Source organism: Macadamia integrifolia, chromosome 12, assembly GCF_013358625.1.
Source record: "Macadamia integrifolia cultivar HAES 741 chromosome 12, SCU_Mint_v3, whole genome shotgun sequence".
NCBI classification, from domain to species: domain Eukaryota; kingdom Viridiplantae; phylum Streptophyta; class Magnoliopsida; order Proteales; family Proteaceae; genus Macadamia; species Macadamia integrifolia.
In genome coordinates this window covers 365,321-382,708 of record NC_056568.1, presented here as the reverse complement: position 1 = coordinate 382,708, position 17,388 = coordinate 365,321, and the positions used below count along the sequence as shown (strand labels likewise).

General features: G+C 36.4%; 2 protein-coding genes across 2 annotated transcripts in view; both read left to right on the top strand.

The window, feature by feature from the left end:
- The window catches only part of LOC122057699, a 12,351-nt gene extending 10,107 nt beyond the window's left edge, over window positions 1–2,244 (top strand). The window contains exon 6 of the mRNA XM_042619906.1: window positions 2,082–2,244. The gene's annotated coding sequence lies outside the window, so the exon portion shown is untranslated. The remainder of the gene's footprint in view (window positions 1–2,081) is intronic.
- An 11,436-nt stretch (window positions 2,245–13,680) lies between these two features.
- Window positions 13,681–14,708, top strand: LOC122057489 (metallothionein-like protein type 2). Its single transcript, XM_042619606.1, has 3 exons — window positions 13,681–13,859; window positions 14,081–14,164; window positions 14,325–14,708. The coding sequence occupies exons 1-3, from the start codon at window positions 13,795–13,797 to the stop codon at window positions 14,416–14,418; spliced, it is 243 nt and encodes an 80-aa protein (XP_042475540.1). The 5' UTR covers window positions 13,681–13,794; the 3' UTR covers window positions 14,419–14,708.
- The last annotated feature ends 2,680 nt before the right edge of the window (window positions 14,709–17,388 follow it).

Here is a 17,388-nt window from a genome sequence, read left to right as displayed (position 1 = left end):
AAAAAAAAAAAAATCCATATGAATATGCTGGAATCAATCAGCATTGGGCGGAACCCTAGAAAATCTGTATGGACAGGTTGATTCGAAACTGCTTGAATTGGGATTCCAAATCAAATTGTCTGATTCTGTTTTTCAAACCCTGTTCAAGACAAGTGATCTTATATAGAGACGGAAATAACAGAACAAGACCAGTTAAGGTAGAACATTGATTGTACCTCTGCTCATAGATTTGCCAGTTGGAATTTAATCAAGATCTTTACTCCCTACTAGGGTAGCAAAAATTGTATGTGAGAAAAGAGGGGAGAGCAATATGAAACACAACCAAAGTGATCAAGGAAATATTCACTACATTCATTATCATAAATCAAGTGTCCCCAAAGCAGTTTCTACCAGGATGTAACTAGAAATTGATTTATAGTAATAAAAGAAATATCCATTACATTCTTGATCAAATCAATGCTTCACTCATAATCAAGTGTTATATGTATAGAATTAAGAACTCTTATCAACAATGTTTCTGCTACATTAATCAAGAAATGAAAAGTGGCTACAGGGACAACACTGACTCATCCTAAAATCCATTCCTGATTGACCAAGGCAAATACTCTCTAATGAGCAAGCCTATGGGGTCAGTAAGGTAGGTCTGCTGCTGAAAATGCTTACGAACAAGATGTACAGTTAAAATTACTATTTTCCTCAGTAGTCTTCCCAATTTGTACTGCTAATGGAAGTGAATCATCCCTAGCCCCGGAATTGTGATTCACTACAAAATAGACCATATTGCCTAATAATTTTCCTCATAGCAGTCCTATATCCTACAGACATGAGGCCAAGCTCCCAAAGCATTTTGGTAAATTCAACAGATTCACTTTGGACCCCAGGGATTTCAGACCAGGCAAAAAGTTCAAATAATTTATCAGCCACAACCCAAAAATCATACTAAACTTGAAAGTTGAAGCCAACAGCATATATATCTTATCTTTTCATAAATCAAAGAATTTCTTATGATGTAAATAAATTATCTGTGTTAGCAATATTTTGGTTTATTCAGAAACAGGAGGCTAATGTAGGGGCACATGTGTCACTTTCCTGTGAACAATATAAAGCCAAAACTTCCCGATTATCATTCTTAAGAATCACTTTCCCATTTCTGCGGAAATCATTTACAGTAACATTCTTATACTATAGTTAGAGAATCAGTAAATATGCTTCCCAAAATAATAACAAAGAAAATCAAAAGTGACATGCGACGCAGCTTTATACATACCACATGCAACTGATGCAAGTCGATAGCCCCTACAATCACAGGATATTTAAATTTTTGAAAAAGAATCATTTACTTCCTTGCAGTGCTCTATAACTAAGGTTCCCCAATAACTGAAGCAATTCATATCTACAAGCTATATTCTCACAAATCTCTCCAACATGGGAAAGCTGCATATAAAATTATGTCAACATATTCAGACGTATGGGTAATAATTTACAGATTTTCACTGATTTTAAATTGAGGAGCATGGTTGGTGGTTTAAGGATGCAAAGAAACAGAGCGAAAAATGTGTACAATCATGAACAAAGAGATGTAACTTTTACTTCGTGAACAAATAGAATTCCTTTTTTGGATTAACTTAGTTCTCACAATACCTTTCCTCTCTTAGAAACTTTAGGATCTAAATTTTTTAATATTATGAGTTCAAATTGCACCTCATATTTTCATATTGTTGATTTTGCCCATAATATAGGTGATATTGAGAACTTGGTGTCAAAAATGTTTGTGTGATTGTCAGATTCTTCTAAGTATTGGTATATAAGAATGTTTATATGTTGAGGCCTTGATTTATATTAACATCTTAGCACATGTCAGACTCAATACTGTTTTTCAGATACAGCATCCATTTTCACATGTCTTACTGACTTACTGGTTTTCCTTTGTTTTATTGTGATCAATTAGTAATATGCTGTGTGTGTGCATACTGATGATGGTATAGGTCCAGCCTTCCAGGTTTTCTTTTCACAAAATTGTGTGTATTTGCAATGGATCTAAGGTAAATGGGTTATGGCTAACGAACTTCTTGCCTTTGCAGGTGTTCCAAGTCGTGGAGGTGTGAACAAAACAATTGCAATGAATCTAAGGTGAATGGGTCACCATGGCCAACGAACTTGTTGCCTTTCCAGGTGTTCAAGTCGTGATGTTGTGAGTCTGGAGTTTGGTTCTAGAGAATATTTGGCTGCGTTTGGTAGCTATTCGAAAAAACATTTTTGGCGTTTTTTTGTTTTACGGGAACAAGTAAACAGAATCTTTGTTTGGTGTCCATGTTTATTTTTCCTTTTTTTTTTTCGAAACAAACCGGGTAAAAAACACCAGAAATGGGATATGTTGGAACATGCTTATCATGTTCCAACTTTTGAGTTTTGTTCCAAAACGGAATTTTGACACATAAATGAAAATTTCTGATTTTAACATGAAATCTCGTTTCTAGAACAAAATGACAACCACACGCAGCCTTAGTGAATTAGTATGGATCAGACTGAGCTAGTGAGTATTCGAAATAAATAAAAATTGCATTTAATTGGAAACTGAGACCTTTTTTATAGTCTCTTTGTTGCTCTCAACTGATCATGGTCCCTATGGCTCCATCTGATTGGTGGTCAGGAAAATAATGAAATAAATATTAAAAAAAATTTGGAGACTTTTATAATTATGATTAGGTAGCTAATATAAAATTTTACCTTGAAATTGGTAATCAATCATTTTCGTTTTCTTTTTAATTGAATTGAGGTAAAACGGAGAGATTACAATGTTCCGAATTAAGGTAGGAAGTAAGATTCTGGATTTGAGGTTCATTAGAGAAGGAAACTGGGTCAGTTAAAAAACAGAAGGTGGTTGAAGGATAGGTCACCACAACATGATAACCTTCATAAAGAGAGAAAAAGCTGTCCCCCATTGTCGAATCTTGAGCTTAAAAAGGTAAGAGAAGACTGGTCAGTGATCACTGCAAGAGGGTACCATCTTCCTACCTCAACTCTTTAGTTTTCTTCATTCGTTGCTTCATTAGTTATGGCTACATTCACGGGGCTTTGATAGTTCAATTAATATTGGAAAAGCTGAGTAGTAAGAACTTAAAACACTAGCTGGTCAAAAGCATTCGCTGGCATGGTTTTAAAAATCTGTATCGGCCGTATATCGGGATAAATCAGACGCTTTTGTCCTCAAATTTTTTTTTACAAAACCTATTTTTTGAACAAATTTACTTTTAGTTAGAACCATGCCATCCATGATCAGACAGGCATCAATATTGGGCACAGCCGATAATAATTCAGATTGGCAGACATGCCTGATTTGATACCATTTTTTAAAACCATGATCGCATGTTTCTTTCGGTTCACATCATCTAATCAATCCACGAGAGAGAGCATTCTGCGTTGACACTAAAATAAAATAGCAGGCGATATGGTAATATTGTATTTACATCTTCATTTTGTGTGTTCAACCATATAAATTTTTTCCCCCAATTATCTTTTGGAAACATCCAACTTTTTAATGGATTTTCAGAGCATTATTCTACCACATGGCTAACTGTTTTTTATGGTTGAAATTTAACTCGTGGAGGATTACAATAGCTTTAACTGTCCACAAAATTTACACCGATACAACTGCTACATTGTAGATACGAGGCTGAAGGCCCCGACCAGAAGTAAATATGAGGAAATAAAATTAAATGTAAAACCCTTTGCTATAAAATAGTAACATATATAATCACATGAGGTAATAATTACAAAAATTTCTATTTTAAATTAAAAAAATTTCACTTTCCTTTCCTTTTAACTATGCAAGTTTGTCCATGAAATGAATGGTTACAAACGACACAGCTGATTTTCAAGTTTTTCTAGGTCATTAACTTTAGTTGCACCATCAGCAATTCAACAAGGAGCAATAGGAGTAGTTTCACCACGTGAATGCAACATTCCCTGGCTCCTTGCTTTACAATGCTTCCACAAAATTGAAGAGCCTCTGCAACTATTTTATTTCTCATACCAACTTCAACTCAACTCTGGTTCCCTGATTAATAAGTGGATCCGAGCCCACCCTGAGTCCTGTTGGGCCTGGGCTGGGCTGGGATTTTCAATCCGGGATAGCAAGGGTTGGGATTCCTAGGTCCGAGCTAGGTCCGGGCTGGGCTTGGGCTGAGGCCTTGGGTTAATCCCGAACCGGTCCAGCCTAGCCCTGTATTTACAAATTTTTTTAAATATTATAATAATAATAAAAATAATAATAATAATAATGTAAGTGGCTTAGGGTGTGTAGTTTTATTTATGTATATTGCATTCTCTATGTATTCTCTTAAGTTTTCAATGTGAGATGAAAAAGACTTCTTTTTGTTTCAAAGGAAAAAAAGGATAAAAAGAACTTACGAATTTTTAGTCTCACATTGAAAATTTAAGAAGAGAATGGAAGTTTACAAATAAGAGGGGAAGGTGGTGAATATTTTCAAATTTAGTTATAAATAACACTTCACAAGTTCAATTCTTCTTGGGGCATACCTTAAAAAAAAAGGTTAGTTATTATTAGGCTAATCAAGTGATCTAATGAGAAAATAGGGCCAAACTCGACCCATCCTGAGGCCGGTTGGTTAGACCTAGGCTAAAATATCTCAACCTAACCTATGGTCAAGTCAGGCTTGGGCTAAGCCGTTGGGATCATGGACTGGGCCATATGTATGCTACATGTGGTAGATGAGAACTTCCATGGACATACTATATAAGCTCGACCCAAGCCCTAAATCATATGGGTTGGGGTGCGCCAACATCTCCCAGACTGTACTCACGAGCCCAAGCTGCTTACGTTACAGCCCGGCCTTGAACAAAAACACTTCTATCCAATTAAACCAATGTTCACCACGACCTTATTTCTAAAAAGACTTGAGTTTTCCTAATCCACGGTGAAGGAGGAATCCCTTCATCAATGGCCATTGTTGCACTACTTGAATGGATATATTAGGAATAAGGAAGGACATTTTTGGCATCCAACATAAATGGGGAATAATAACAACGGTAGATTTGTGAGTGAACCCTTCACCATGGGTGGAGGAAAACATTTGACTTTCTCAAATTTTAAAAGGGAACAATATACGGAGCTTGGGAACTACTTCAAGGTTTTGGTGAAAACTAGGGCTACACAATGCACATGAAGTTGGGTTTTATTCGGTTCAACCATCATTCTGGTCTAATTTTAAACACTATGGGTGTAAATTTGTGGTTAATATGGCTTGTTTGGTTTGATTAGATTGCGATTTGCAGGCAATGGGAGGGGCTACAGATGAATCCTGCAAAATAAGCGTTTTGATTAGAAAGAAAACATGCAGGGCCTAGATCTATGCATCTTGCCATGCAAATTGATTTGCACATTGAAGTCGAAGGAATCTTTTACCGATATATATATATATATATAATTTTTTTTTTCAATTTATGTCCATTATATCTTAAACTGAATTAATAAACACCATTGATTTTACCAGATGCAACCCTCTATTTCAATGTCTTTTCTTAAGGAACTTTTTATTTCACAATGCTAGATCTATTAAAAAAAATAATTATTTACAAGACAAGTAAATTTGACTTTGTTTTATATCATTGACTTCATTCATCCAGCATTGACGGTCCTCATACGATGTTTACTCGCCTCCCTTCTTCTTTATCTTCTTTGTTGAGTGAACCATTGTTCAAAGAGAAAAAAATTGTTTTAGGGAAAGTTTATTTCATTTTTCCCTTGCTTTGTCAATCTCATCCTTCATCATTCATTGATTTTTGTTAATAAGAGCCTGATTATTATTATTATTATTATTATTATTATTATTATTATTATTATATTACATCATATAATCCTCTCAGATAATCAAAGTGGAAATGCAGTAAGGTTATGTATTAGACCTAGTTTCTCTTAAACCATTGGACAAAGAGAATCTCTTGATCCATAGGATTTGACTCTTTTATTAGACTGAAGAAAAAGAATTTGGGACTTTCAATAGTTGGGTACGTGTTAATGATAACATTCACTCTTCTTCAAAAGATTAAGAACCTCTAATCAGTAAATATTGGTCAAATATGCTAAAACCCTATTTCTTTTTTTTTTTTTTTTTTTTCTTTTTTTTTTCTTTTTAAGGGAAAAGAGATCACATTGGCTTACTTCAACGCAAATCAATCTTGTCCCCATTTTTTGAAACCTTAGGCACTGTTTGATAAAGTTTTTGTTATTTCTGTGTCTAAAAATAGTAGAAACGGTTTTTCACGTTTTCGAAAATAAAAACGGATTTTTTGGTGTTTGATAAACTTGCTTCTCGAAACATTTTTTTTGCAGACATAATGTCACTAAAAAACCCAATAGTATAATCGGATGCCCACAAGGGAGAGAGGGTTCAGTTGCCTATTTTTAGGTTGAAATAGTTGAGAGATTAATCGGGTACAATAGCCTTTTCTTTCTCTCAATTTCGTCTCTAGAAATGACGAAACAAATCCGACTTGATTTTATCAGATCCAACCCTCTATTTCACTGTCTTTTCTTAAGGAACTTTTTATTTCACAAAACTAGATCTATTAAAAAAATAATAAGTTAAAAGGCAAGTAAATTGACTTTGTTTTATATCATTGACTTCATCCATCCAGTATTAACGGTCCTCATACGATGTTAACTCGCATCCCTTCATCTTTACCATCTTTGTTAAGTGAACCATTGTTTAAAGAGAAAAAAATTGTTTTAGGGAAAGTTTATTTCATTTTTCCTTTGCTTTGTCAATCTCATCCATCATCATTCATTGACTTTTGTTACTAAGAGCTTGATTTTTATTTTTATTTTTTATTTTTTTGCTTTTATATTGCATAACATAATCCTCTCAGATAATCAAAGTGGAAATACAATAAGGTTATGTATAAGACCCATTTTCTCTTAAACCATTGGACAAAAAGAATCTCTTGATCCATAGGATTTGACTCTTTTATTAGACCAAGGAAAAATAATTTGGGACTTTCAATGGTAAGGGTTCATGTTAATAATAACATTCACTCTTCCCCAAAAGTATAAGAACTTCTAATCAGTAAAAATTGGTCAAATATGCTAAAACCCAATTTTTTTTTCTTTTTAAAGGAAAAGAGATCACATTGGTTTATTTTGACGCAAATCAATCTTATCCCCATTTTTTGAAACCTTAGGCACTATTTGATAATGTTTTTTGCTGTTTCTGTGTCAAGAAACAGTGGAAACGGTTTTCACGTTTTCAAAAAAAAAAACGGATTTTTTGGTGTTTGATAAACCTGTTTCTTGAAACATTTTTTTGCAAATATAATACCACTAAAAAACCCAATAGTATAATCAGATGCCCACAAGGGAGAGAGGGTTCAGTTGCCTCTTTTTAGGTTTAAATAATTGAGAGATTAATCAGGCACAATAGCCTTAGAGATTAATCAGGCACAATAGCCTTTTTCTTTCTCTCAATTTCGTTTACAGAAATGATGAAACAAATCCGACTTGATTTTACCAGATGCAACCCTCTATTTTACTGTCTTTTCTTAAGGAACTTTTTATTTCACAAAGCTAGATCTATTAAAAAAATAATAAGTTAAAAGGCAAGTAAATTGACTTTGTTTTATATCATTGACTTCATCCATCTAGCATTAACGGTCCTCATATGATGTTAACTCACATCCCATCATCTTTATCATCTTTGTTAAGTGAACCATTGTTAAAGAGAAAAATTTTGTTTTAGGGAAAGTTTATTTCATTTTTATCTTGCTTTGTCAATCTCATCCATCATTATTTATTGATTTTTGTTACTAAGAGCTTGATTTTATTATTATTATTATTATTATTATTATTATTATTATTATTTGCTTTTATATTGCATAACATAATCCTCTCAAATAATCAAAGTGGAAATGCAATAAGGTTATGTATAAGACTCAGTTTCTCTTAAACCATTGGACAAAGAGAATCTCTTGATCCATAAGATTTGACTCTCTTATTGGACTAAAGAAAAAGAATTTGGGACTTTCAATGGTAGGGGTACGTGTTAATGATAACATTCACTCTTCTCCAAAAGTTTAAAAACCTCTAATCAATAAAAATTGGTCAAATATGCTAAAACCCTATTTCTTTTTTTTTTCTTTTTTTTTTTTTTCTTTTTAAGGGAAAAGAGATCACATTGGCTTACTTCGACGCAAATCAATCTTATCCCCATTCTTTGAAACTTTAGGCACTGTTTGATAATGTTTCTACTGTTTGTGTCTAGAAATAACAGAAACGGTTTTTTACGTTTTCGAAAACAAAAATTGATCTTTTGGTGTTTGATAAACCTGTTTCTCGAAACATTTTTTTGCAGACATAATGCCATTAAAAAACCCAATAATATAATCGAATGCCCATAAGAGAGAGAGAGGGTTCAGTTGCCTCTTTTTAGGTTTAAATAATTGAGAGATTAATCAGGCACAATAGCCTTTTCTTTCTCTCAATTTCATTTCTAGAAATAACAAAACAAGTTTGACTTGTTTCGTCAAAGTCGTTTCTAGAATTGTAAATATGCATAAATTTTGATTTATGTTTCTAAAAACTGGTGAAACAGAACAACTTTATCTAACGCTTTTTAGGTTATTTCTCCATTTTTTGGAACAAGAAAAAACTGAAATGATATAAACGGAACATTGTCAAACGGTGCCTTGGTCGTAGTCCAATAATAACATTAAATCACACACTGTGAAAAAACAACTTGTTATATTATAATCTTCCAAGACCAAAGAATATAGCCCAAGGCAACATTTGATATTTAACTTTATATATAAAATTAGTTGTGTGATCGTCAAGAAGATGTTTAGACTCGAGTGGCGTACCTCACCTTACCTTCCACTCACAAGGAAGATAAAGAAGAAGAACTTATTCACAATGAATAGAAGAAGGTGGTGGTGGTAGTAGAAAGTATTGTCTTTTCTAGGTGACATCAAAAGGCAAAAATCCAACTCCACAACCAAAGGGTGGAAGTCATGCACAGAGGGGCCACCACTACCTGATACGGTAAAAATTGACTAGCAAATCTTCCTTGCAGCTCCTGATGGTCCAGTAAATCTGCACAGAAGAGAAGATAGGGGAGAGCCGAGCTGACCCGACAAGGAACTCTCTAATTCTACAGCAAATACTCAAAAGAGTTTTTTCAGTCAAAAGAAGTGATCGATCCCCACAATGGAGGCTTACCTTTGTATTTATGAGCTACTGATGGAGTGGAGAAAGGGGGAAGTCTGTGGACAGTCCTACTGGGCGTGGAGCCCTTAAGGAGAATGGCTCTCTTATTCCAAAAATATTCCAGATTCTGGGGCATCTTTCGGGAATATTTCTCTCTTATTTCGGAGGTGTGGGTTATGAGAGGAGTGGATGCCTCTGATAACGTGTAGTGGATAGAGTCATGTCCTTGTGGTCATGGATTACATTTCTTGAATGTAGGAGTGGATGAGAGCACATTTCTGGGAGTCATGCCTGATGATGCCAAGCCGAGGTGGCTACTCGGCCAAAGGAGAGGCCGAGGTGGTAGCTCGGCCTAATTGAGAGGCCAAGGTGGTAGCTCGGACTAATGAGAGGCCGAGGTGGTAGCTCGGACTGATGAAGGGTCGAGGTGGAAGCACGGCCTGATGAGGAGCCGAGGTGGTAGCTCAGACCGATGAGGGTCCGAGATGGTAGCTCGACCTGATGAGGAGCCGAGGTGGCAGCTCGGCCTGATGAGGAGCCGAGGTGGTAGTTCGGCCTGATGAGGAGCCGAGGTGGTAGCTCAGCCTGATAAGGGGCCGAGGTGATAGCTTGGCCTAATGGGGGCCCGAGGTGATAGCTCGGCCTGATGGGGGGCCAAGGTGGCAGCTCGGCCTTATGGGGGGCCAATGTGGCAGCTCGGCCTGATGAGGAGCCGAGGTGACAACACGACATTAGTTCGAACGCTCCTTGGCCGTGCTGTGGTCAGAGACACTTACTCTCATCACCACCCAAAGCCAAAACCTGTAATATTACTGTGTAGCCATGTGACGTGAGTGGTAGTGGTGCCGTGGTGGTGGTGGTGGTGGCAGCCAGTGGCCCTGGTGGGTTCCCCCTTCCCGGCCCTGAATCCCCAGCACAGCTCTGGCTTTTCATCTTTTTCTAACGTTCGTTCCTCCAGTCATTAAATAGACAGAATAATGTTTGGTACTAAGTTGGGTTCGTTCTGTAAAAAGCACACTTTGGACTTTGAAGCAAATCTCCTTTTGTCTCTTAACGTATTGATTAATGGATGAGAAAGAAATAGCAATCTATTAATTAACCTGAGAAGACGAAAACCATTCTTTTTCCCTTTCATAAAGTGACTAAAGGGAATCCATCCAATCCATGGAAATGGCTATTTCCACTTTTATGTTGTATGTTGTGCTCAGTTATATCTTAAACAACTTTCCATGTATTGAAACTGATTCATTTACCAGTTGGAGCTAGACTGCTGCTATCTTTATCTTATCAAAGGGAGCCTCCTGCATGGGTCTGGCTCTACAACCCAAAAGATACAAATTTGCTGGGGCTTGGGAGGGGCTCTCCTTCTCCTCACTTATCCCAACACTTTTTGTAATCTTAATCGATGTGGGATCAGGGACTTCATAGGTCTATGACTTTAGCCATTTTTTATTGAGATGGACCATCCAATTTGTCATTTGTTTTATCTAAATGGTTCTAAAAATTTAATAATTAGAATAATCAAATCATTTATCTTTTGCCTTTTAAATCCATGGGTGTCATTTACATGAAAAAGGGTTTTATTTCAATATGGAAATTACTCAAGAGAAGCTATCAAGATAGCCAAAGCTAGCATTGCAAATTGACTATTCGATGGATGCGTTGTGAGCCCCATTATTAGCCATATGTCAAATTTTGAGCCCATCCCAACCATGCAATCCATCATGAATTGAGCCTTTTGTCCTTATATTATTATTGTTTTTGTTATTATATGTCGATATGACCAACTAAAACTACTATGAGTATCCATTACTTAATTCTAAACCTTAATATATATTACATTAGCCAAAGAAGAGGAAGGCAAGATTAAAAGATCACCACAAATCCACCTTTTGTCAACGGGTATGTACCAAAATTGGTACTACGTAAACGTTGTACTACATATGTTAGTACCATTTCTCATGAAACTTGTATAGTACAAAATACAAATCAAATGGACCTACCCCAAGTCTTAGTTGCTTCATTTAGTAATTTTTCCCCTTCATGGATTTATTTATGGATGGAGTTTCCTTCCCCCACCATTGAAGAGAAGAGAGAACCTCATGATAAGACATCTGATCCTTGAATTGGATTATAATAGAGAGTAGGAGTTTAGTAATAAAACTCATTGTCCGAAAGTCCAATCATAAAGTCACATTATTATCTCTTCATCCTAGATTGTGAAAAACTATCTCCATATTATGCCATTGGTAGGCAACAATTCCTTACTTCTTTTTACAATCGTATCCTAGAGACGAAATCTAAGAGAAAAATATAAGAATTGAATAGAGATAGATATAACTTATTTGTTATGGTTGTATCTAGTAATCACGATCGTCACCTTAGGAAAGCTTCGTCACAATACAATCAGAATCACACTAAATTCTCAAAACTCAATCGTCACGTTAGGAAAGCTTGATCACAACACTAATCTGAATCACGCCAATTTCTCAGAAGTCTATATGGTAGAGGGTTGAGTCTTGCCACTTTGACACTCTCTTGATCAAGACCTTAGGCACCCCCTATGGTGTAGTCATAACTTTACGAATCAACCTTCAAGATAAAGCAGCTCTATGGATCGCTTCTGACAAGAACGGTGCGCTAATCTATTTTGCCTCTTTGAGATGCTCAAGTCAAAATCAAGCTTGCGATAAAGCAAAACCTAAAAAAGGAACTCGAATTTTTAATACTTAAATGAAGGAAACCAATCCTTTTATATATTTATCGAGGAGATTGTTTATAGATACAAGATTTATGCCCAATCCAACAATCAATAGACTCCATCCAAAGTCCTATGCAATCTTTTCGATGCGTCAGAAAAAATATAATCGACGCTAGCAAAGCCTCTCCAAATGTCAAACTAAGAAGAGTATACGTTTCTGATAAAGAATATATACGATACCTAAAATAAAAGTGCAATTCAATGTATAGCTAGAAATTTTCCAATCCTTTGCAAGAAACAACATCGGGATCTGTGAAGGTCCTAAATTCAACACTTATGGAGATATCAAACAAGATAAAACACAAAGGCTGTGTTTGGTAGCCAAGAGAAGAAATGAAATGAAATGAGAAGAAAAAGAATCTAGAAAAAAGAGAAGTAAAGAAAAGAATATAAATGAAATGTGAATTTAAAAAAAAAAAATTCTACGTTTGGAAGAAAAGAAAAGAAAAGTTTTTCTTGTGTTTTAGGTAAGACATTTTATGTTTTCTTTGGTAGCACAAGAAAACTACACCATTTTCAAGGTGAATTTTGGAAAAAAAAAAGGAGAATATTCTTTTGGTTAAGGATAACCAAACATAATGGAAATTTCTTAAACGGAAAAAATATAATAACTTTCGTAATTTTTTCTTATCTTGGCTACCAAACACAGCCAAAGAGAACTATTTTGAAACCTCCATTGTTTTACAATATCATCAATACTAACGGAACAAAACGTGAGTGATGGCAAAGACAAGAAGTGCAGGAAGAGGTCAGCGTTCATATATACAAAAGCAAATAATAGATGAAAATATATAGCCAATCAAGCCTTTCAGTCTCATTCATCATATATTTTTCATATCTCAGTTTTTCTCATGAATAAAAGCAAAATGAAAATAGAATTGGAGAAATAAAAGATACGAAATACTAATAAAATACATCCCCTTCATTTTCAAAACATAATTTTCCTAGTTTTTAAACCCTATTGGGTATTAGATAAGTGGGTAGAGTGTGAATCAGATTCTCGGACAAGAATCAATCTCGTACAAGCTGATCCACATAAATGGAATTTACCACAGAATTAGTCGTTGAGTAACTTCCATCTATGTGGATCAAGTCTCGTACGAAGACTTGATCACTGCGGTCTCAAGTGGATGTGGGAGTAAATGATGTATCATTGCCAGGTCGGCATAGTTCAATTCTACGAAGGTCTTAATGGGGAAGGGACGATGAATACATGGTGATCGAAGGAGACAAGGACTTGATCACTCAAGTCTGATGACTCTGAACGGGTGCATTACTTGGTGCTGCTGGTTCAGGTTGTGGCTGTGCTACGAGTTTGCGGATCAAAATCCTCTGTTTTTCTCATCCCTATTTTTCCTTGTTTTGCTATCTGCAGAATACGACACGTGGACAACTTTAAGACCAACGCATCGGATGTAATAATCCTCACCCAACCGTTGGGTGAGGATTATTACATCCGATGCGTTGGTCTTAAAGTTGTCCACGTGTCGTATTCTGCAGATAGCAAAACAAGGAAAAATAGGGATGAGAAAAAAAGAGGATTATTTTCCCAAGTTTGCCGCCTTATGGACTTTTAAACCTACACGCATCAATTTTTTTTCCCCCTAAGATGCTGACAAGCTCTCTCTCTCTCTCTCTCTCTCTCTCTCTCTCTCTCTCTCTCTCTCTCTGTACTAAAGAACCTCAGCTTCCTATAAATGGGAGTCGACCAGCTGCATATCATATCACAGGAGTCTCCAATTTCCTCTAATCCTTTCCTTGCTCGTCTCTAATAGTCCTTCTTTCCTTACCATTTCATCTTCTTCTTCCTAAGAAAATGTCGTGCTGCGGAGGAAAGTGTGGTTGCGGCTCTGGCTGCGGTTGCGGCTCTGGCTGCGGAGGGTATGAAAAACTTCCTTCTCTTGGGTTTCCCTGTTTTTCCCTTTTTGCAAATCGATCTCTCCCTCTCTCTTTCACGCATACACACAGCAAACACAATGAAAGAGAACCATGAATGGAAATCTATGCCAATTATAAGTCAATTCTCCATGCTTCCATGTTTCTCTCTCTAATCTGTTTCATGGGTTGTTGAATTCAAGTTTTTCTTTCGCTTTGATCTGCAGATGCAAGATGTACCCAGACTTCTCTTTCTCTGGAGAGAGGACAACCACAGAGACCATCATCGTCGGAGTCGCTCCCGAGAAAGCGTATGTGCCCTTCCCTTCCCCACCCCTAACGAATGATTTTAACTTTTACCCGTTAAAATTATTGAACGGTGCCATTCTTACGGCCTTGTTATTATCGCTATTCCATTCTTTTCTGTAACTGATGAAGAACTGCAACAATTTTTTTTTTTTGATTGGACAGCTACTACGAGATGTCCGAGATGGGCGTTGAGGCAGAGAACGGTGGCTGCAAGTGCGGAGCTAACTGCACCTGCGACCCCTGCAATTGCAAATGAGAGTCGTGCCGACAGGGATCCATGACTGGATAGCTGTTTATGCATAATAATGAATATACAACATATATGGTCTCTTGTGTGTTAAGTTGGTGTCGGTCTGGTATGAAGCTTCCCTAAGCTTCCAAAAATAAAGTAGCCTTTCTTCTTGTAACCCTCTAGGGAAGTTGCAGAGAGGTTTAGTGGCTACTTTTGTGAGTGTCTTTGATTCCAGTGATCATCTGTAATTGTTCTCTCTGAAAGAGGTTATGAATTAATTGAAGTGTCTGGAGGAATGTTAATCCCTTTCTAAATTTGAAGTTTCAATTTCTGTGATTAAGGGGCAGAGAAAACTTGATTGATTCTCTTCACCATAGAATAGATGTCATGAAAAAGTCTTGCAGAGAAACTTCAAGATGCCGTGAGCCATGTGACAAACGGTTCCTGTCTCAATGGGTTGTTGACGAAAATCATTAAATCAGTGGCGTCTATAGGGGGTTTTATCGGTTTGGTTTATTTTCAGTATTGTTCGCTTTCAGTTGTCATTATTGTCGTTATTGTCGTTGTTCTGTGGGTTGGGGGTCGTCGGTGGCGAACGTTAATGGCTCCTTGTCGTTGTCGTTGCAATTCACGATTATCTAATCCGATTTGAAAACTTTCGAACCCCTTACTCGTTAACTGCTTCATTTGATTGGTGGGAAGATAAAGTGGGAAACTGAAATCATGAAAGGTAGAGAAATGCAAGGAAAGGAAATTAGCTGGGCCTGGAACCGAACCGGTATCAAAATCGCCTGTTCAAATCCGAATCAAATTGGATTGAAATCCTTTGATTTATTTTTTAGTCCTGCAATAGTACTAAGATCTTCGCTTATAAACCCTAAGCTTAAGGTCTGAATATCTCCTTTCAATGTATCTTTGTAATTTGAGGATCGGACTCTTCTCCAACAAATGCTCCTCCAATGCTCTTTCAACGATAATCCAAGGGTTGAGAGGGCGTGGTCACACATCTCAACACCTTTCAACACTTGGAGATGTGTGTCGAAGACTTTCCAGCCCTTGGATGGATCGTTGGTGTTGGAGAGGATTCCAATCCCGATTGGGTCTTATATCACTAATTCTGCCATGGTTATATAAGAAAGTTAAGTCTTGTTTCATTTATTATAGCATTCTACTTCATTTTTGGAAGACCTTCAATGCTTTAGTATTCGTGAGTTAAATCCCAATCCAGCATTGATAATCTTTTTTTTTTCCGCTAATAATGAAGGTGTTCCCACATAATTTGGAGTGAAAATAGTTTCTACACAAGCCATTTCTACCCCGTAAAGGGTAAAATTCATGAAAGAAACAAGATAAGACATTTCTTGAGACGTTTTACCCACTATGAATCACCAATTGATTTATATATAGACCCTTCTTTTTTTTTTTTTTTCTGGTAACATATTTATATATGGACCTATGAGCTGAAGTTTTTTCCTCTGGCTAGTGATTTGAATATTCCCCAAAATCTTGATTCATATTTGAGCTTTGAGGATTACGAAAGTTACTAGGTGGGGCTTCTTATATCCTAATTTGCAATGGTAGTTATGAGCCAAGTTCAGGATATGCAAACTGGGCTTCTATGTTCATGATTAACTCTGTTTGTATTAACTTATATGAACCATGGTTTTGCATGTAAATATGGGGATTGCTTCAATGCCTGTAGAGAACGAAGAAACATGGGTAGCCAAGTATAGTAGTGTCGATGGATTGTCAAGAGATGATTTACTGGCTTCTGTAATTTGAACCGTCATATCAATAATCATGTGATATAAAAATGGGAAAAGGTTCATGAACTGCCAAGGCAGGGTACACATGTACACTAATTAGGTGTCACTCTCCTCATCACCCATTGCTACGATCTTCACTTAAATCGCAGATCTTAATTCGTCCTAACCATCTAAGCAACCCACGTAGACTATTTATTAATCGATCAACTTGGTTTCAAAACTTCAACCGATCATGTCCTAGCGGTGTTGTCCAGCTTTTGATACCTCTAATATTATCCATGTCATTATAAATCCATTATCAAACCAATTCAATTTCTCCATGTGCTTAATGGTTTCAAAATATCAATTTTGTTAGGAATTTTTTCACGTACCACCCTTAATTTTAAAGTAATTAGATGTAACCCCCACATTTTCAATAAAATATCTTGTTAATAATAATAAAAAAAAAATGTAGATGGTGTGCCTTCTTTGTTTATCCAATGGTCAGAAATGCATGAATGAATAGTGGATATGACAAATTAGGGGTGAAACAAGATCGAGTTGGGCTGGGTTTCTTAAAACCTTGACCTCCTAGATCCTCAAAATTCAACCCGGGCCCAACTCAACCGTATCGGATTCATGTTCAGGCCCAACCCTATCGGGTTCATACCAACCCAACCTAACCCTAATTGACCCTGTCAGGGCCGAGCTGACCTTGGCTTCTGCAATGGTTAGATTAACTTTGATTGATATGATTTTGCCATTCATATCCTATACATTAAAAAAATATAGCAAAATGAAATACCAATAAAAGCCTCAAATTCTAATATAAAAATCCTGGGTTAAATTTTGGACCGGGTTAGGTCGGGCTGAGGCCTCAACCCGAGTCCGACCCTATTCTAACCTAGGGTTGGGGGTTTTCAACCCTAACCCACCCTCAGGGTTAGAAAACTTGGCCCAAGTTCTATTCGAGCTCAAGTAAGGGTGTCAATCGGTTTGGTTCCAAATGATGATAAGGTGAACCATAATCGAATCGAGAACCGATTCGGTTCTATATTTAGATACTCAAACTGATTCAATTAGGCTTGGTTTCGATTCCAATTCAATTCTGATATACAGTTTTAATTCGGCTTTAGTTCGGTTAAGAAAATGGTTCAACTTTTGAACCATGACTGTGATGGACGAAAGATCATAATGTGATGATAAATTGCAAAAAACACTTACCACATAAAAAAAAATTGCTTGTAAA

Coding starts and splice junctions, on each gene's coding strand:
- LOC122057489 (XM_042619606.1), top strand. CDS start 13,795: ATGTCGTGCTGCGGAGGAAAGTGTGGTTGCGGCTCTGGCTGCGGTTGC. Junction 13,860..14,080: donor TGCGGCTCTGGCTGCGGAGG/GTATGAAAAACT, acceptor TTTGATCTGCAG/ATGCAAGATGTACCCAGACT. Junction 14,165..14,324: donor GGAGTCGCTCCCGAGAAAGC/GTATGTGCCCTT, acceptor TTGATTGGACAG/CTACTACGAGATGTCCGAGA.